At 40.9% G+C, this 21,225-nt stretch overlaps 1 protein-coding gene across 13 annotated transcripts in view; it reads right to left on the bottom strand.

The window, feature by feature from the left end:
- Positions 1-21,225, bottom strand: part of CTNNA3 (catenin alpha 3) — a 570,905-nt gene that overhangs the window by 263,411 nt on the left and 286,269 nt on the right. For all 13 annotated transcript variants that reach the window (XR_013986138.1, XR_013986139.1, XM_081004919.1 and 10 more), the window contains 2 exons: positions 5,477-5,557; positions 3,118-3,270 (listed from right to left, as the gene is read on the bottom strand). Coding sequence is in view for 11 of the 13 variants with exons in the window: in XM_081004919.1 (XP_080861045.1) it covers positions 3,118-3,270; positions 5,477-5,557 (234 nt within the window). In the remaining 2 variants the exon portion in view is untranslated. The remainder of the gene's footprint in view (positions 1-3,117; positions 3,271-5,476; positions 5,558-21,225) is intronic.

Genomic DNA, 21,225 nt, shown 5'->3' with positions numbered 1-21,225 from the left:
TGGTTCAGCCCTTTCACTAGATGGCATGCCTCTTGCAGGCATATAATATAGAGTTATAGCCAGTTTACTAAGACAGTGCAGGGCAGACTATTGCAGGGTGAATAGTTCATAGTTATTTTTGTGATTTTATTTTGTTTTAAACTGTTTTTAATATTGTGACCACCCTGGTTGGATCTGCTGATTATAGGGTGAAAGTTTTATCCCAGTGTCCAGTAGAGTTATTAAAGCCAAAATTGTATCATAGATACAATATAGAGCACTTACTTGGTTTCCATACTTTTAAATGCACATGGAAGGCACTCAGCCCTATTTTTTTTTTATTTATATTTGGCATTCCTAGACGTGTTACTGGTGCTGCTCTTAATTTGGACACTGGCCTAAATTCTTTGAGCTAATGGATCTAGTCCATTAAATTTTGGCTCTGTTGCTATCTTTTGCTTACTCCCAGTTCCTTTGTATTCCAGGAAATGATAGACAAGTCTGCCTGGATGAAGAAATTGTTGCAAAACTTGTGTCAGTTGAACTTCTGTCTTCTTATTTGTTATCTACAAACTGCCAAACAGAGAGCAATGGATATCGACTTGCAAAGTCCAGTGCAGACCAGAGGTCTTGCTCTACCCCAGTCACTGGGTTTGCGGGGTTCTAGTTCTAAGAATGGGATGCCTGATCTGAAATGGATATCTGCTCTTAAAGCTTTTTCTCTGGCATATTTAGTACCTTACACTTAAAACTTTTTAATATAGCAAAATTCCCATAAATCACAGATACTGCCCTTGTAATAATGAAGAGGTGGATTCTACACCACAGGTTATTTTTAAATATAGTTTTTATCAGGAGGCAAGATAAACTCTTATATATACCATTACATAATCCTTTCCAGAATGATATTAAGAGTATCTGTTGATCTTTTTTCTTTTTGGAGGACTTCAAAAAAAATGGTAATCAAATTACAAAATTTCCAACCATTGCAATTTCCTTTTGACTTTCCATGCTTGTTTCCTGATGTTCTTCTCTTTTAACAATATTATGTATTGTAAATTCTGTGACCAAACACAAATGAAATGTTTGGTGGACTGTGAATAAATTATATTTGTATTTGCTTGTTTTAGTTGTGTATCTATTTATTCCAGCCTGCACTGGGGGTTCCTTTTGGAGCTCAAAGTCAGAATAAAATGCCTTTTGCAAATGGGTGTGGGTGGGTGGGTGTGAATGTTACATTGTTCAATGTAAATGAAATACTTGTGAAAAGAGTGAGTGATTGAGTCTGAATTTCTATTGTAAGAGGAAGTGTAGAATTGCATAGACACTGTCATCCAGCAGCCACTTTAGCATCTGATTAATTCTTTTTTTCTTCTGTGGATGAGGCAAAGCTTATTACTGTGTTTGTGAAACAAATTGTTTAGCAGAATATCTCACTAGTAGTCACAGAGACAGCTCTAAGGAGTTCAAATCCCACCAGTAACTTTTCAAATTTCAAAGGGGACGCGGGTGGCGCTGTGGGTAAAACCTCAGTGCCTAGGACTTGCCGATCTATGGTCGGTGGTTCGAATCCCCGCGGCGGGGTGAGCTCCCGTCTTTCGGTCCCAGCTCCTGCCCACCTAGCAGTTCGAAAGCACCCCTAAGTGCAAGTAGATAAATAGGTACCGCTTAATAGCGGGAAGGTAACCGGCATTTCCGTGTGCTGCGCTGGTGCTGGCTCGCCAGAGCAGCTTCGTCACGCTGGCCACGTGACCCGGAAGTGTCTGCGGACAGCGCTGGCTCCCGGCCTCTTAAGTGAGATGAGCGCACAACCCTAGAGTCGGACACGACTGGCCCGTACGGACGGGGTACCTTTACCTTTAACTTTTCAAATTATAGCAGTGTTGCCTCTTTCCAAAGAAAGATGAGCAAAACGCAGTAGTATTTATGAAGGATATGTCACACTTCTACCTTCTTCAGACATTTATCGCAGAACACACAAAGGTGCCTATCGGTACACATGGGGCTCAATCCACCCCTGGGCAATATTGCATGCACCAGCAACTCTTCCCAAGACATCATATGATTGGCTGAGACTGGAGAGGGTTGCTTCACTATGCAAAGTGTTTCTAGCAGGGAGATGGGAATCTTATTGAGGGTTTCTATTCCCATGTTGAAAACTCTTCTTATAATGAACTGCCCACTTCACTCAGTCAATTGCACATCAGCTCAGTGGTGTTACTAGCATGTGCAACATCATCCAGGAGCAAAGCTACTCCCAAGTTTTCCTGCCACACTTTCACATGTCCTACAATGCAGAAAGACTGCAGCATCCAGAATAGCAAATAATTTATCAGATTAGTCTCTTCTAAATTCAATGGCATGCACACACACCACTTGACAATAATTTCCATGATTTCTTGATTCTGATTGTGAAAGTGAAGAGCACATGTTCTTGAGTTCTCTTGCATGGGTTCAGTTCAGACCAGGCTTCAGTAAAGTTGGGGGTGGAATGAGGCAAAGGCAGTCTGCAGCTAGAAAAAGCAGTTCTATTTGCTCAAAACAGCAAGGTAAGCAAACCTAGAAACTTTTATAGGTGCCAAGGAATTAGCCTGCTAAGCTGAAGAAAACAGAGAGAGGTGGGGTATAAGAGAACTTCAGATTCAGTCATACGAGTATATGTTTCATGGGACGCAGTGGGTGGCTTTCTCCCTACCCCTTCCTGAGATACTATTTGGCACCTGACTCCAGTTAGTAGATGTCAGGATTCCAATAAAAAACAAATTAGATCCTGCAAATGCAAAGTCTGTTCACTCCTGTACACTATCCACATGTGAAAGAATATGCTTATATGAATCTCTCTTAATAATTAGACAGTAAGTACCTAACATTATTTTAAAGACTCTAGGACTATTCAAAACACGCACAGAAGATTCCAATAATAGCTACAAGAAAAACAGCAGTATGGTACAAACACTTCCACATGAACAAACATGGAGAAGGGCCATACAAAAATATGCATAATAGGGAAAACCAAAAATATGCTGCTGTGAACATAGTCACTAATGCAGTCACTGTACTTTCCTATGGGACAAAAATACAAAGTGATTACTGAAAGCTAAGGTTACATCGGGTCCACTGCACTACCAACAAACTCACCTCAATAAGCCTGCACGTGTGTTCTTTAAATATAGCAGCATATTCCATTATTTCCTTTTCTCTTCCATTTTTGGCAGCTTCAGTGAGCACAAGAAGTGGAACAGTTGTGTCCAAGAAGGAGTCTGAGATATGATCAATGATAGCTTTGCGGAGCTGGGAAAAGAAAGCACCATTAATTAAATCATATATCATGGTACTTCGTGTGTGTTATGCTATGCAGTAAATGTACTCTGCAAATAAGAAACCTTGGGTTGTATCCAATGCTCTGTGCACATAGTTTTTGCTAATGCAATGGGACTTCCATTTCCTCTCCCCCAACCCATGCCCCCATCTAAGCTGCTCCGGACCCACTAGGTCCTCCACTCCTGCTTTATATCAGAACTGACTACTAACACAATCAACTGGGTTAAATTATTCACTGTGAAATATGACTCTTGCTCTTATCAGTACATGTAAAAATACTAAATGTGATGCAAAATGAAACAATGTGCTTTCAAAATTATTTTAAAGAGAAGGGATCTTTATTGATTAGTCACGTACATAGAATGGAAGATGGCAGGATCCCCAAGGATGTGCTTAATGGGTAGCTGGCCTCAGGCACCAGGCCAACTCTGTGTTATAAAGATGTCTGCAAATGTGACATGAAGGCTGGCAACATTAACCCCACCATGTGAGAATCCCTTACTGATGACTGCAGTGCCTGGAGACAGACATTCAGGTCATGTATCCACAGCAGCAACCAGTGGAGAAATGACCACTGGAAATGACCGCTGGGAGGAGCTCAGAGATAAGAAACAATGGGGCACCTGTAACAGCGAAACTGGGTGCCTTCATCTGCCCCAGTTGCAATAATAAACAGGTCTCTCTTGTATTTGTCTCTACAGCCACAGCAGGGCTGTAACTCTCCAATGATTTGACTTTACCCCCGAAGGTGCACTTTTCCATTGTCTTTCTAGACAGATGGATGCCAACAACTTCAAAGAACAATCTCAGATTTAAGAGTATATTTTTCAGCCTCCTGTTACAAATGCTTGGGGAGAGTATCACTTTTTCTAGTGGCTAGTAGAACTTAGTGAATTTTACCTTGTAAGTTGATTTTCACGGTACTTGGTACCTAAATGTTCCTGGATATGAACAGTAATATGTATGTGTACAGATCTGCACACTCAATGTTATAATCACACATGTACAACATATAAGATGAATCCACAAACTGGTTCTCTGTCGCCTTTGACACCCAACATAACTTATTTGCCTATCAACCTTGCCTTTTTCCATCACATAATCAATTTACCGTATTTTTTGCACCATAACACTCACTTTTTTCCTCCTAGAAAGTAAGGGGAAATGTCTGTGTGTGTTATGGAGCGAATGCCTACGGATGGCGGGGTATCTGCTGCAGTCATGAGCAGAGGATCCATGGTTCCCCTTCCTTCCCTCCTCCGTGGCTCGCTTTGAAACAGCAAAGCGGGAGAAGAGCCCCTGCAGAGGTGCAAAAACATGCTTACAAAGCATGGATCGACATGGATCCTCAGGATTTTTGCATTGGGCTACCCCAAACTCACCGTCAGATCACATGTCTGTGGCCACAGCATGAACCACAAAAATCATACATCCATTGTTTTGTTTAGAATATTTTTTTTCTTGTTTTCCTCCTCTAAAAACTACATGCGTGTTATGGTCGGGTGCGTGTTATAGAGCGAAAAATACGGTAATATTCTTATACTAAGCATAGATTAGGAACAGGATTCTGTCTGGGTTTGTGGGGGTATAAATAAGACGATTATATTCCAGCAAGGCTATGCTAGATTGTGGCTGTTAGTTTTAATTTTATTTTAATGCATTGTGTAAAGATGTTTTTAAAATGTATTGTGTAAGGATGCTTTTAAACAACCTCTGATATGGAAAGAATCATTTTCACAGAAGAAAGCTGTTATTGTGTTTTCCATCCTTTCTCTCAAAACAGACATTGCTGTGCAGGAGGGGCTGACCAGATCCAGATCTGCTTAGCTTTCAGCAATGCTGCTTCGTCATGTGCCTTTGCCCTAGGACTATTTAATCTCTCACTCTTATATAATGGAATCTGTCATCCAAGGAACTGACTAAGCCCACACCTTCAAGCAATAAAGCAACATTAGGTGTTCTCAGACCACGCACTGGACCCTTGAATACATGTTTCTAAATCTTGGACTTTTGGTGTTTCCACTGTTCCAAACCTGCATCCCTAATCTCCATCTGCATTTCTTAAAGAAAAGTGTGTGTCCGTAAAATAAAACAAAAGCATGTCATAATTATTATTTTATGTTATAACTGCTTGCAGAACTATCTATTTAACATACTTTTTCCCTGAGGAGATTACCTGCCTGCGGAGGTCTCTTGTTTTCTTGCACATATTATCTATTGCAATATTCAAGGCATTGCTCCTTTCTTTTTTGTCAGCCTGGGAAAAAAAACAGCAAAAAAGAAAATTTTGAGCATACAAAGCTAGTATGTTTAACATCTTAATAAGAGCAACAAAGAGTCCCATGGCACCTTAAAGACTAGCATTCCTCACTACCATAATTTCTCTTTAGAAAATAATATATTCAATCTACTTTAGTAAATTATATTTTTGAACATAACAAAAGGTACAAAAGTACTGTGTTCAACAAGGGTGGTTTGTTCATTCAGGCCACATGTACTTGCAATAAATATATGCTTCTGGTTTCAAGGATTTCCAATCAACTTACGTTCATATTGATCTAGTATATCCAGGCTAACCGTAACATACATTCATATGGGCACTGCCCAACCCCTTGCACATTTCCCTGCTTAGGGGCTCCATTAGAATATATTTTCTTTTTCATAGGATAATTAATTACAGTAGAGTTAAATAAAGAAATAGCTCCAACTTCTACAAGTTAAAAATAACTATGTAATGCATAAGTGCTATTTATTTTATTTACTAAATTTGAATAGCGCTTTTCATCCATAGATCTCAGGGTGGTTCACAACATTAAAATACAAGGTAAAAAAACCCTCAAAACATAAAATAAAAACAAGAAAAACACAAACCAATAACCCCCCTCCAACATCACATTTAGAAGGGTCTCATATATTAATCAGCCAAACACTTGGTTGAAGAGGACTGTTTTCACCCGACGCCTAGAGGTGTATAATGCAGGTGCCAGCCAAACCTCCCTGGAGAAAACATTCCACAAATAGAAAGCCACTGCAGAAAAGTTGTCTACAAAAAGCAAACCTAACATCTCTGACGTTACCTTAAGGAAAATACCAGGGTAGGGGTGTGGGGTGGGGCGCATGCTCAGTTGTGACTGATACTTCAAGCTTGTAATCAGAGATAATGATTTTACCCACCAGAAAACTGTAAAGGCTGTCCTTGAAGGAAAACCATTACATTAGTCCTTCTCAAATCTGGCAAGATTGATTTCCTCCAGAAAGTCTAACCTGGCAGCAAATTTCACCCAATTCTGCCAAAAATTAAATTTATGGAGCTTTCTGTGGTGGGGCAAATTTTAAAGGCGCCCAGCACAGAAAACGATCCTCTGCCTGTAACCTGACAGGCCTTATCCATTCTGGAGGTGCTTCTATGCCTGCAAATTTCAACCATGTTTTGCAATCCCAAAATAAATCCTACCTCCAACACCCACTAACTTCCCTGTCCCCCACCCCACACACAGACATACGCAACTCATTCTTACAACCTTAACTATGTCTTGCAAAAGGAAAAAGTATAGATACTTTTATTTCCCAGTAATAGTGAATTTGGGGAAATGTTGGCAGAAGAAGCCTCATTTTTTTCCAAATCAGATTCGGCCTAAAACTGACAGGCTGTTTTCTGAAACACTAAATCAGGATCCAATCCAAAGCCTCCAGTCTGTTTATACCCCTAAAAGTGACCTTCAAATCACCACTGAGACAAGAAGCAAACCCTGTAATTTTGAGCAAGTCACTATTTCTCAGTCTTGTGATGGTGTTGTGAGGTTCAGCAGCCTAGGAAACTCCTCCGCAGAAGGGGAGGGTAGAAATGTTATAAGTAATTAAGGCACATTAAGATCAATCAATGGCACTGGGGGAAAAAGATTTTTTCAGGGCAGGGCCTATCATTAGGCAGAGTGAGACTGCTGCCTCTAGCTGCTGATTTTGGTGTTGTGAAATGGCAACAAATTGGTATATTATTAAATATATTACTGTTAGATTTTTTGCTGCCAGGGAGAGAGAGAGGTGCTTGTTGGATTTTTTTTGCCTGAGGTGCCAAAATAACTTGACCAATTTTGGGTATTATGCACCTTGAATTTTGAAGAGGGCAGATTTGCTGCTCTGCTTCAGGCAGCAAAATGTCTTGGACCAACTCCACTTAAAATGTTTACAGGTCTACATGCTGAAAATAATCAGGGTTCTGCAATAACTGCACAGTTCAGCAGTGACTAGAAGGAATAATTCACTCACTGTGTTTCCAATGGGAAAAGCTACTCAGGCTCACTTAAGACATTTTTGTGCATCTGCAGAAGTCTCACCATTTTGACAGTTTACAATTTTCACAGAGACTGGGTGATCAAAGAAGCTGCTATGGACATATTGAGCTGAAGCTTCATGTTGCAACAGTGAAAAGAAGCTTCAGGACATTTCATCCCTTTCCTCATCAGTTCTAATATGAATTTCCGGATTAAGTACCCAAGTAAATAATAGAAGTTGTGCAACCTTTAGCAACACCACACAAAACTAGAATGAACACTTTCCGTTTGTTTCATTAAAATATTGCATGCACCGAAAGTACTGTACTAGAATGCAAAAACATTCCTGCAAGTTTGCTGTTCAGGCTACAGAACAGCAGTGGGCAAGCTAGATTTTATTTGATCATCGGTCCTTTGACATGGTGAAAAAGTAAGTGTATGTAATCTACTCTAAATTCGTTTGAAGTCTGAGAGCCTAGAAGCAAAGACGCCACCTGACCAAGGAGACTGTTCATATGTAAAAATTCTGGCAGCCTTTACAAAGCCAACAGAATGGTATCCTAGTATAGTAAACCAAGATTACCTGTCATAATTTTTTTTGCCTGGAAACCCTTAAACAAAGGAATGGAGAACCTTTTTTAGCCTAAGGGCAACCTCCAAGGGCTGCATGCCAGGGGTGGATAGGCCAGGGGAAAAGTAATTTGAGCAATAGAGGGCACGCTTATCTTTCTACCATAGCCCAAGCAAAACGTCTCTCCATTCTCCATCCAGCAAGCACTATCACAGTTCAAAGACACATTCCAGCTAGGCAAAAATAATGGAGGATGCAGGGCAGTGCTAGTAAGTGAGGGTGGCAAGGAAAGGGAGTCTGGCCTAGGCAGAACCCCAAAGGTCAGATAGGCCTGGGGAGTCACAAAGCCTCCCTGAGTGTCAAGTTCTACCCCCCTGCCTCAAACAGAGCTCATTAAGCAGATTACATTTTTGCTAGAAGACTATCTCAACCAGAATTCCCCATGGCAAAGCAGCTGTTTGTCTCAGTATTTTCATCCTACCTCTACTTTGACCCTATGGTTTGCTTCCAGTTTTGCTATGGCTCTGCTCTGGGAATGAAAGAGTCGTCCTGCTCTTGAATAACATCAGTGAAGAGTTTTCTGCCTTGCAAAATCCAGTGGGAGTGAACTGTCCGGACTCTGGACTGTTCTTTTCCACATAATTGAGGAAAACTCATGGTTAGGGTTGGAAACATGATTAACTATGGCTACAATGCTGCTTACTGGGAAGTAAATTCCATTGAACTAATGGGATCTGTTTACAAGTTAAACATCTCTATTGTAAGTATTATCCCCTGCCTTTGTGCACACAAGGCTATACAACATGCTTAGAACTGCATCACTCATTGTTATTTTTTGCAGAAGGTTTCTCCTGTAAATGTTACTTTAGGCAGTGTTGATAACACTGCAAGCAAAGTATGTCTCTCAATCCCTTGGTTCACTATACATTTAGAACAATTTGTCCAAATAAATTACTTGTCTCAGCACCTTAGTGTAAGAAAGCATATCATAATTAAATATCTCAAGAGCATCTGTGTTAGTCTGATGTAGCAAAAACAAAAACAAAAAACAAATAATCCTATGCCACCTTTAAAAAATGTCACAATAAATCAGTTCACCTTTAAATGTTGTGTTCTACATTTTCTTCATTGGATATTATAATGTTTGTAATCAGTTGACTGTCAGGCCTGATTTTTTTTAACCAAGGTGTTCAGATCAAAAATAAAATCAACATTTTCCAGTTAATCCAAACAAAAAGGAAACAGTTTGGGGGTTGACATCTTTCATAAAATGGAAATACCAGAAAATGTGGATAAAGTAAAAATACTGACTTTTGCCTCACAACCAGGGCCTAGTCACATGGCACATGCATGTGCGTGTGTGTGCGCGCGCACACACACACACACACAAACAAACAAGAATGTGGCTGCCTCAGGAAAATACTAATTTTATTAAAATTTTAAAGTCAAGCTTATATTTTTAGGGGTTTTTTTCCTAATTCCCATCTTGCTCCTTAATTTTGACAAGAAGCAAGTTCCCTTCCACCACCCCACATTTGGAGTTACCAAAAATAGGAACAATGTTCACATATAAAATTTATCATTATTCACATCATTATACATATGATTGATATACACACACACACACATGTCCGTGTATATCCCAGGTTGCCTCAAGTAATCAACACATAGATACATACAACAATGCATATAACTGTATAAAAATATGTATGTATTAATATACATATGTAGAGATAATAGTATGCTGCACAAATATTGTACCACATGCAGCTTGACTATTTATTTGTATTATATGCATAATAAAGATTTCTTATGTATAATTTAGTATAAAATTGGTCAGGCGTTCTAAAAATAACAAATACACAAGCAGGTTACATATAAGTGGCCACTCAGTACAAGAGGTGGTTCAGTACTGCCAAGTTCTGAGTATAAATTCATTTAAAACAGATTCCTCTTCCACTCACACCGAGTTCCAGCACAGCAGCATATGCTGAGATGGTTGTGCAACTGCCCCGGGCACATAAAGGGTTACTTAGCATTCCACCATAGCCCCTTGTGTAGACAGAATATTTAGAAGAGCACAACATCAAATTCCACCCTTTGTGCTTAGGCTACCATTTTGATTTCAGAAACTGAAACCATAAAGAGTACAGTGGTACCTTGGTATACAACCATAATCCGTTCCAGAGGTCTGGTTGTAAGCCAAAACAGGTTGTAACCCAAGGCGCACTTTCGCCAATGGGGCCTCCCAAAAAAAATGGGTTGTAATCCAAAAAAAAATGGGTTGTAATCCAAAAAAAGGAACACACACTTCCGGGTTTGATGTGGTTGTAATCCAAAATGGTTGCAATCCAAAGTGGTTGCAAACCAAGGTACCACTATACTGCGATCTTACATATAATTTTTTTTTACAAATTCACCAAGGGTGAAGGCCTTGGACTCCAAAGAAGATGGGGGTCTGTTTGATAAGGGCCTGATCTGTGAGGCATTATCTACATTTTGCTGATTCCTTCCTCTCATTTATGCCTGAAATCTGGTTGGAGAGAATTATTGCATATCTCAGGATCACAAAGCTTAATTTCCCTCAGCAACTCTGTTGTTGTTTAGTCGTTTAGTCGTGTCCGACTATTCGTGAGCCCATGGACCAGAGCACAGCAACTCTAGAAGAATCCTTATTTTAAGAGTCCTGGAATTATACCAGAGACAGCACAGCTCCTTTCCAGTTTCTGCTCCAAGTTGTGCGTAAAGCCATGCTCAGCCTCTGGGTGACAACCTGTGCATTAGTATCAGCTTATCAACAAATTCAAAATCACCACAGGTGCTGGTTAGTGAAACTAGCAAATGAGAATAGAGTTCATACACTTGCTTGGTCAGTGTGTCCTGTATAAGATATATTGCTGTGTTTACATTTGACATATCCATGACCCTCTGTGCTTTTACAAATGAAAGTGTCCGCCTACCCACTGTGCCAATGTTTCGTCGATGCTATTCCATGGTGATTGTCCTGATGAATTCTCAGAGCCATCTGTTTCCCTGTGGTTTCATATTCCTTTGATAGAGGAAATAATAACAAAAAAACAACCCCTCTAACTAATACTACTTGCACTATGTTCAGACTGCCTGCCAATGTTCCACATGTGTATACTCTTAACCTCCTTGTTCTCTGCAATATTAATGCTAGTAGCAATATCCAGTGAATGAGGAAGCAGAGACTTTATTCAGTGTCTCCCATGGTTTCCCTCTGGGGCCCTTTCCCCCTGTTGATTTTTCAATGCTCTTAAAAAATGATCTGTACCTTCCCCCATTCCATCCTCAGACAACAGGCAGAGTCAGATGGGGCTGTAGGATGGTGCGGAGGCAGGTTTTGTAATTGAAAAGCTGAGCTTGGAAGAAATGCTGTATTTTCTTAGTCTTTCCCCCCAGCTATCTCTCCCCCTTCACATACTCAAAGTCCAATGCAATTCCTCAGTCCCCTACTGTCCTCCCATAGGGGGGCAAGGAGCAGGAAATCTCTTCTAAACCTACTTTTTAAACACATAAGGCGAAAACAAATAAATGGTACACAATTTTTGTTCATTGTTTACATCCTTACCAGGAGCCAATTTACCTCGAAATAATGACTTGGTCTCCTGAGAGGCTGGTATGCCAAGAATGATATGATTCACACTGTACAATTCAATGAAGCAGTATTTTGCACTGTCAACTTGCTCACCCACTGTTGTTTGCAATGACCAATGTATCTCATGTTAAAAGTGAGCTACACCCTAAGCTAGAATTTGTTAATATATTTTTGGCCGTGACTCTGGAGCTGTCCAGTAGAAGACGATTTTCCAATATGGGCTAGATTTTACTTGGTTTCTCTTGCCACCATAGAAATAGAAAATGTGAAACTAGCTATTGTTATTGTTTGTTACTATGTATTTTTATGTGTTTATATTATAAACTGCCCTGTGATCCTTGGATGAAGGGTGATATAGAAATTTAATAAATAAAAATAATAATAATAAAGTAGAAAACAAAGAACATGGTAGCCAAGCAGGTTTTAATGGCTGTTTACCAACACACCAAAGTAGGATTAGCCAGCCTCTCATCCACATGCTAGGCTCCTTTGCATCTTTTCCATATTTGATCAAGTTTGTATTAACATTTGCCCTTGGCAGTCAGTTGGTTGTCCATAATGACAGAACCAGCCTTGCTTCAGAAAATCGTAAAATGCTTTGAGAGATCTATGTTATGTTTGATGGACACTGTTTCATATCTATATCTAAATCTATACATCTGAAGTTACACATTAGCTGGAGATTACCAAAATCTATGTTATGTTTGATGGACACTGTTTCATATCTATATCTAAATCTATACATCTGAAGTTACACATTAGCTGGAGAGTGCCAAAAATAGGGCATGAAAGACTTGGTTGCTCTGAATGTATGCATACATTTCTTCTTCTTTTTTAAAACGAAAATGCTTTATTGAGTTTTCAAAACAAATAATACAAACAGAACCGCCAACACCCTTCCATAAAAAACAAGGGGAATTATTCTTAACTGGAAATGTGGGTTGAAGTGTCATCAGTGTGCAGATGAAATCCAGCTCTCTCCCTCCTCTTCAGCAAATCCAAGAGAGACAGTGGGTGCACTTATTTAGTGTGTGGGTGTGGTTAATGGTCTGAATGGGGCCCAAAAATATTCTCAATTCAGGCAAGGCAGAGGTACTGCTAATGGGTGGCATGTCTGCTCAGCTAAGCAGCCACAAGCGATGTTCACAAACCAAGAAGCAGCATGAAAATCCTCTTCCTTTTGCTCCTTCTGGCTGTTAAGAACAGGCCACAATGCATCCTAAATTTGGCTTGAAAGATCACAAGTTGCACACACCTATTTAAAATATATAGGTGGTGTTGTATTTTTTAGATGGACACAGGCCCAGAGATTGCTCTGAGTGACAGAGCATGGCCAGAATTTTACCACGACGCAACAATTAAGAATAGAACATTGGCTTTTCAGATATTCTCCTCCACACAACTGTAAGACACTGAGGGGAAAGCAGAGCTGCACATGGGCCCCATCTCAATGTCTCCCCCTGGCCCCCAGCACCTCTGACAGCCACATGTCTAGAAAGAGGAGCCTACTGTACACAGATGGGCTCTCCCCATGATCAGGAACGCTTATTGCAAAGAGTTCCTGACCATAGTGTTAGGGCCAGACCAGCTCACAGGGTTTACAGCTGGGAGGGGCATGGAAATGGCTCAGATTGACTAGTGTTCATGCTGCTACCTTTTAAGTAGCTGCCACTGACTGACCAACCTCTTCCGTTATTCCCAACTGTGAAAGATTCGAGGGGATTATAAACACCCAAAAGCTGAGAGTGTGAAAACTGTATTCTCTAAAGGCAGGTATAAGAAACATCAGGCCTGGGGAAAGAATGCAGTCGTCCTGGCCTCTCTAATCTGGGCTTAGAGACCCTCCCTGGGCCACACCCCATTCCCAGGACACATCCCTCACTGACCCTGTTCTACACAATCTTCATGTGTTTTTGCCTGGTTGGAATGTATCCATGACCTATGATAATGCATCTTGCTTGTCTTTATATGTGGGGATGTGTAGGAACCGCCGCTGTGTGTGGCTGGAATGCAAGCTACTGCACAAAGTAGGAGTAATATCTGTTGCTCTGCCCACTCTGCCCAAGCCACTTTATTTTTTACTCTGGCCCATGAGGGTATACAGGCTTTGGCTGAAAAAGGTCACCCACCCACAGCTTAAAGCCAATGACTAAATGTTTCTAGAATCATTGGAAGAGACCACAAGGGCCATCGAGTCCAACCCCCTGCCAAGCAGGAAACACCATCAGAGCACTCCTGACATATGGTTGTCAAGCCTCTGCTTAAAGACCTCCAAAGAAGGAGACTCCACCACACTCCTTGGCAGCAAATTCCACTGTCGAACAGCTCTTACTGTCAGGAAGTTCTTCCTAATGTTTAGGTGGAATCTTCTTTCTTGTAGTTTGGATCCATTGCTCCGTGTCCGCTTCTCTGGAGCAGCAGAAAACAACCTTTCTCCCTCCTCTATGTGACATCCTTTTATATATTTGAACATGGCTATCATATCACCCCTTAACCTCCTCTTCTCCAGGCGAAACATGCCCAGCTCCCTTAGCCGTTCCTCATAAGGCATCGTTTCCAGGCCTTTGACCATTTTGGTTGCCCTCCTCTGGACACGTTCCAGTTTGTCAGTGTCCTTCTTGAACTGTGGTGCCCAGAACTGGACACAGTACTCCAGGTGAGGTCTGACCAGAGCAGAATACAGTGGCACTATTACTTCCCTTGATCTAGATGCTATACTCCTATTGATGCAGCCCAGAATTGCATTGGCTTTTTTAGCTGCCGCGTTACACTGTTGGCTCATGTCAAGTTTGTGGTCAACCAAGACTCCTGGATCCTTTTCACATGTACTGCTCTCAAGCCAGGTGTCACCCATCTTGTATTTGTGCCTCTCATTTTTCTTGCCCAAGTGCAATACTTTACATTTCTCCCTGTTAAAATTCATCTTGTTTGTTTTTGCCCAGTTCCCTAATCTGTCAAGGTCATTTTGAAATGTGCTCCTGTCCTCTGGGGTGTTAGCCACCCCTCCCAGTTTGGTGTCACCTGCAAATTTGATCAGGATGCCCTTGAGTCCATCATCCAAGTCGTTGATAAAGATGTTGAATAAGACCGGGCCCAAGACAGAACCCTGTGGCACCCCACTAGTCACTCTTCTCCAGGATGAAGAGGAACCATTGATGAGCACCCTTTGGGTTCGGTCAGTCAGCCAGTTACAAATCCACTGAGTGGTAGCATAGTCAAGACCGCATTTTACCAGCTTCTTTACAAGAATATCATGGGGCACCTTGTCAAATGCCTTGCTGAAATCAAGGTAGGCTTCTGATATATGTATGTCATTGAAATATTACTATTGTTAGCTAGAATGTATTCTCAGTACTGATAGCGTCTGAAACTAGTTCCTATGGAAAAACAAGCATGGTAGAGACTGACTGAACAGAATTTGAATCATCCCTACACAATGTTGTCTAGGGGGATATGGGCTCTTCTGGGGTTTTTTAATGTGGATTGGGATGGCAACAAACTTAAAAAGGTAAAGGTACCCCTAACCGTTAGGTCCAGTCATGGACGACTCTGAGGTTGCGGCGCTCATCTTGTTCTATAGGCCAAAGGAGCCGGTGTTTGTCCGCAGACAGCTTCTGGGTCATGTGGTCAGCATGACTAAGCCAATTCTGGCATACCAGAGCAGGACATGGAAACGCCGTTTATCTTCCCGCCAGAGAAGATATTTATCTACTTGCACTTTGACGTGCTTTCAAACTGCTAGGTGGGCAGCAGCAGGGACCAAACAACAGGCACTCACCCCATCGCAGGGATTCACACTGCTAACCTTCTGATCGGCAAGCCCTAGTCTCTGTGGTTTAGACCACAGCGCCACCCACGTCCCATAAATAAACTTATACAGCCATAAATCTTGACTATATTTTATTTTTAGATTTTTTTATTTCAAAAATAATTGACCCTTCTCAGTGGCAGGGGAAGAGGTTGTGGAGAAACTGGAAAATGAGTTAAATATAACAGTCTAACAAAGTGAGAAGGGGAGTTTGCATGGAATTGCACACAAGCTGGAAACTATAGTATTCTACTGACTATTTTATACAGCAGGGATTCAAAGAATCTTGAAGGGGATCAATCTTGGCTTTGTGAGTATGGTTCTCTAAAGTTCCCTGCAGGAATTCTCTATTTTTTTAACCCCAGGAAAGAGCAACACATCTGAACAAATTAAAAGAAAGTTGTACTTCTGGAATGTAGAGTTCCTGGAAGATGATGGCAGAGTTCAGAGACTTCACCAAATGCTTGCTCTCTGCAAAATTCTCTTAAACCTAGGCAAAGGTTTTTATCAATTCTTTCCTCAGAAGAAGAAGAAAAAAATCAGTTTTCATTTCCTATGAAGGATCTCTTCGTGATTCAAGAAACTCATACAGATAACCCTTCATGTACAGTAATACAGGCATTTGATTATTTTCAGATGGAAAGGGCTAAGGATATGCTTAGTTCCCTGCTACACTGAATATTTCCATTTTGAGCTTAGACAAGTAGCATGCACCGGTCTTGTAACCACAACTGGTCTATGGATGCACGCTTGAGGCAAAAGCCACGTCCTTGCTTCCAATTTCTTCATTAGCCTAAGAAGCCAGGCTGTATAATGGAAGACTGGATTCATCAGGGTCTCTTTAGCTCTAGGAATAATCAACTAGAAGAATCCACAGATATGGCATATTACCAAGATGGCCCAGTCTGTGTACTGGATATAATGCCAATGTGCTCAGGCTGCCAGCCAATCTAGCTGAGGGCCTCTGAGATCTATTTCAATTTACTAAAGCTCATTATTGCTGCCTAATCATAATTCCTTGTACAAAAAAATATTTATGTCTGTATAATGCATCAGGAAATGTACAAACAGTCTAGGAAGCTCACTTAAATCAACCCACGTAAAAGTTTCACACATATAACTACCATTAATAATGCGAAAGTGTTGAAAGGTATGAAAACCATACCTGACAATTTTGTTTACAACCATTTTTTTCAATCTGTTTTGTATGTCAAAACAAGTTGACAAATTTCCTAGCCAGCTTTGTCATGGACTCTTCAGATATTGTAGTTAAAGTATCATTACATCATCGTCTGCCCCTCTCAGGGCCCTAGAAGAAGACCAAATAATAATAATAACAAATGACAACATATAGAGATCCCTCTCAAGGTAAAACAAAGTAATTCTGAAACTGGAATTTACCAGTTGCTGAAAATTGTGCGAGGGCAAGGTGCTGTTGTGCTCATGTCCTACTTGCATTTGTGTGGCCACTGTGAGAGCAGAATGCCAGACTAGATGGGCCTTTGGCCTGATCCAGCAGGCTCATCTTATGTTCTTACCAAACAAATTGATGTGTCAAAGAAAGGGTTCAGGATCCCAAAATGCCTAAAAACTGTAGATGGCAAATGATAACAATTGAAAGGATCCTACTATAAAAAAGCAGTACTTGTCTGTTCCTGGCAAGTCCATGCAAAATGCAGACTCAAAACACAAAGAAGAAACAAAATCGTTCCCCTCATCTCTGAAGCCTACATTGTGTTTCTGCAGATGGATGGGAATGGAGTATTTTCTTTATGTATCACCCTTTCCCCTCCACTATCTTTATGGATCCTGCAGTTGCGACTTGACAAGAGCTGAAAGGATTTTGCTCACAAAATAATCTCACTTGGACATCCCAATAAACAATAAACCCAGATGCCAACTTTGCAATAAACCCAGATGCCAACTTTGCTGCCACATACACCCGGACAACACCATTACTGGCCCCAACAACATCACACATACCATCTCGGGACTATTCAATTGCTCATCATCTAACATTGTGTATGGCATCAAATGCCAACGGTGTCCTTCAGCTCTCTATATTGGACAAACAGGCCAAACCTTACGCCAAAGAATAAATGGACATAAATCTGACATCAAGAATCACAAAACAGAGAAACCAGTAGGAGAACACTTCAATCTCCCAGGACATCCTATACAAGATCTCAAAGTAGCTGTTTTACTACAAAGGAATTTCAGAAATAGACTGGAAAGAGAAGCTGCTGAATTGCAACTCATTACCAAACTTAAAACCATGGAGAGACCTGGTTTGAACAAAGACATTGGATTCTTATCCCATTATACATGACTAAGCCATTTCTCACCTTCTCACCCCTTGCCTTTTCCTGTAAGACCTATTACAGTCGTTAAGAGTCGTCAGCAGGCTCATCTCAGCTATCTGCCAATCTCCCATTCCCACCACCCTTCTGAGTAATACCCCTCCCCACCTTCTCACTATATAGAAGGATCTGGCAACTTCTGTTTCAGTGTATCTGAAGAAGTGTGCTTGCACACGAAAGCTCATACCAAGAACTAACTTAGTTGGTCTTAAAGGTGCTACTGGAAGGATTTTTTTTATTTATCCCAATAAACAGTGGTTTATCATTACAGGAATAAGCCACAGTGAACTTCAAACAAATATGAATATTTACATTTCAAATTTCATCTTTCAAATCGGATTGTAAAAACACATTCACATACTTATTTATTCTTTGTCACATTTTTATCCCACCCTTCTACTAAGGAGCTTGGTGTAGTATGCATGGATTTCCCACCACCATTTTGTTTATAACATCTCTGTGAGGTAGGTTAGGCCACAAGACAATTGCAGGTCTAAACATCCATTAAGAGCAAAAATGGATGTGCTGTGTGAGACAGGTGGAGCATAGCCATGAATTTGATCAGAGTTTTGGCACTGGTCCAGTTCTCTTGCAAAGCAGTTTGTGGCAACTTTGATCACAAACTGGCAAGTAAGGAGCAGACTGAGCACCTGTTCCTGCTATCTCCTTATTCTGATCAAATTCAGAGTCTCCATTTGCTGTGTGGAAGTAAAAGCAAAAGAAAAAATGTCAGGGCACATCACCCACTTTAGAATCTCACTTGGCCCTAAGCTTCATGGCTAAAAAGGGATTTGATTCCAAGTCTCCCCAGTTCAAATCTAAATCATTGTCGATACTCAGTCCAGCTCTAGAATTGATTGTACTAATTAGGTGCCTAAGAAGAGGGGCTGTTAAAAGACTTCTGTTTTAGTATAAATCAGATTTACTACAGGTAACAAAACTTATTCTGAGAATCTAAGGCTAGGGAAAGTGGAAGCCTTATGGATTATTTTTCAATACATACATACCAGAATTGTGATAAAAAGCGATGATTATGCTTCTGGAGGAGTTAAGAGATAGAGCCTGCAATCTGGCTGAGAATATGAGCACAGATCTCCATTACTGTCTTGCATTTGCGACAGCTGTTTTCACTCTGTTGATGTTTTTTCTGTTAATAGCCATCATTACTCAGAGCAATAACAGCCAATGTGTGCAAACTGCAAATCTAAACAGACTTGAGACAATCATCTCCCCTCCAAGAGAAAAATACGTCTTTCTTGATAACTTGGAAGCTGTGGACCTTTTTGACTATGCTTCATACCAGTTACATCATTTCACTGAGAAATGCAGCTCTTACCATGTTATTATCGGTTGATAGCAGACAAGATACCCAGACATGTGCAATGTATATAAAAGTGATATATTAGGAACAAACTCGGTTCACTGAAGAAACCATCATTCCCTCTAATAGCAAACTTGGATAGTTGAGTGCCCATCGGTTTGAAAGTAAAATGGAGCCACCCAAAAATAAAGAATTGGGGTTTGTTTTTGTTTGGTTTTTTACATATTTCCTGAGGTCTCCCAAGATAAACAAAAGTATACAAATGTGCAAATTAAAAAGAAAAACAGAGATGCCCTGTGAATGCCCAGAATTTCTAAAATGTTAATAGTAGCTGACACTAGCAAAGGAGGGAGAAAAGGGAGGTGCCTAATGAAACAAGACTTTTCAAGAAGTTGAGAGGACTGTGTAGGTCTATCAGTCTATGGTTAAGAATAGTTGAACCATGAATGTCAGTTGAAGGGCAAACTCCAACCCCAATGAAAAATGGGTGGCAGAGATAGAAGGGCGAGTGGCCTACACAGTGCTATTTTTCTAGAAAAAGAGGTATCATAACTCACCATGAACGCCTCCTTGTTCTCAAGGCGCTCAAGGTGGTTTAAAATGTTAAAGTACTAAAACAAATAAAGCAAAGTTGGCCCTGTGCGGGGGGGGGGGGGTTTAAACCAAAGCAATTATTGATATTGTATTTGCCTGCCTCTCTTACTCTCTGCTTTCTTCCCATACGGCAAATGGTGTCAGTTGCCCCAAGAGGGTGTGTGATACATACCCTGAGCAGGGCCAACCCTTCCATGAGGCAGATTGAGGCACCTGCTTTGGGCAGCAGATTCTGAGGGTTAGCAGAGAGGTGTACATGTGCTACATGCCTCGCCCTACACTCCCTGAAGCTGGTTCAGGTCAAGTGGAGGATGTTGCTTTGTCACAAGGGATGAAATAAGAATCAACAGATAGTCCAGCCAACTCCTGAATGTGGAATGAACTGGGGGCACCATCTGATCTGCCTCAGGAAGCAAATTGTTTCAGGATGGCCCTGACTATGAGGATAACACCACTTGTATGACACAATAATGTTTCAAAATTCAGCTCCTGCTACATTGACTTATTTCATTTTGTTTACTAGAAATTCACTCAGTCAACCATTTTGTCACAATCAAGTGGGAGAACACTCAGTGTATATATCCTCTGTAACCTGCCAATCTAGCAGTTCGAAAACACATCAAAGTGCAAGTAGATAAATAGGTACCACTCCAGCAGGAAGGTAAATGGTGTTTCCATGTGCTGCTCTGGTTCGCCAGAAGTGGCCTAGTTATGCTGTCCACATAACCAGGAAGCTGTCTGCGGACAAACGCCGGCTCCCTCGGCCAGTAAAGCGAGATAAGCGCCGCAATCCCAGAGTCGTCCGCGACTGGACTTAATGGTCAGGGGTCCCTTTACTTTTACCTTAACCTTGAATTATAGGCATTTTCAGCATGGTGACAACCATGACGTATATAATACACAGCCATTTCCTTGGTGTGTGCATCTTCTGGTGGAGTTTTCAGGATATCCACAGTGGAAGAGGAGAGTTGCATTATTAATGTGAAATGCATACAGTTCAAAAAGTGAAGATAACACATATTTGTGTTATTCTTCTAATCTGTAATGTTGTATATGACACTTTATAGATGACACAGTACATTAAATGCCACAGAGAGGGGAGTGTGTCCAGCTGAGGCACATTAGTTCTTCCAATTCTGTAGTTTCCCTGGGTGGGATATCACCCTAGCATATGATCTCAGGAATTTGCCTAGCCCTAGTTCTTGCTAGAACCCATGAGCTCTTCCTATGATGATGAAATCTCATCTAAATCTGGCTCTGGGTGCTGGCAGGTCCTGACATGATACAGTTTTAGCTTCTATAGGACAGAAGTATACAGTGAACCGTGCCTCCATTGTCCTTTTGCTCCCAGTAAAAAAAACAATGCAAGGATTAGACTATT

Source organism: Podarcis pityusensis, assembly GCF_964106645.2.
Source record: "Podarcis pityusensis genome assembly, chromosome: 5".
NCBI classification, from domain to species: Eukaryota; Metazoa; Chordata; class Lepidosauria; order Squamata; family Lacertidae; genus Podarcis; species Podarcis pityusensis.
Note: the sequence above shows the minus strand (reverse complement) of the source record. Positions and strands in the feature narration are given on the sequence as shown.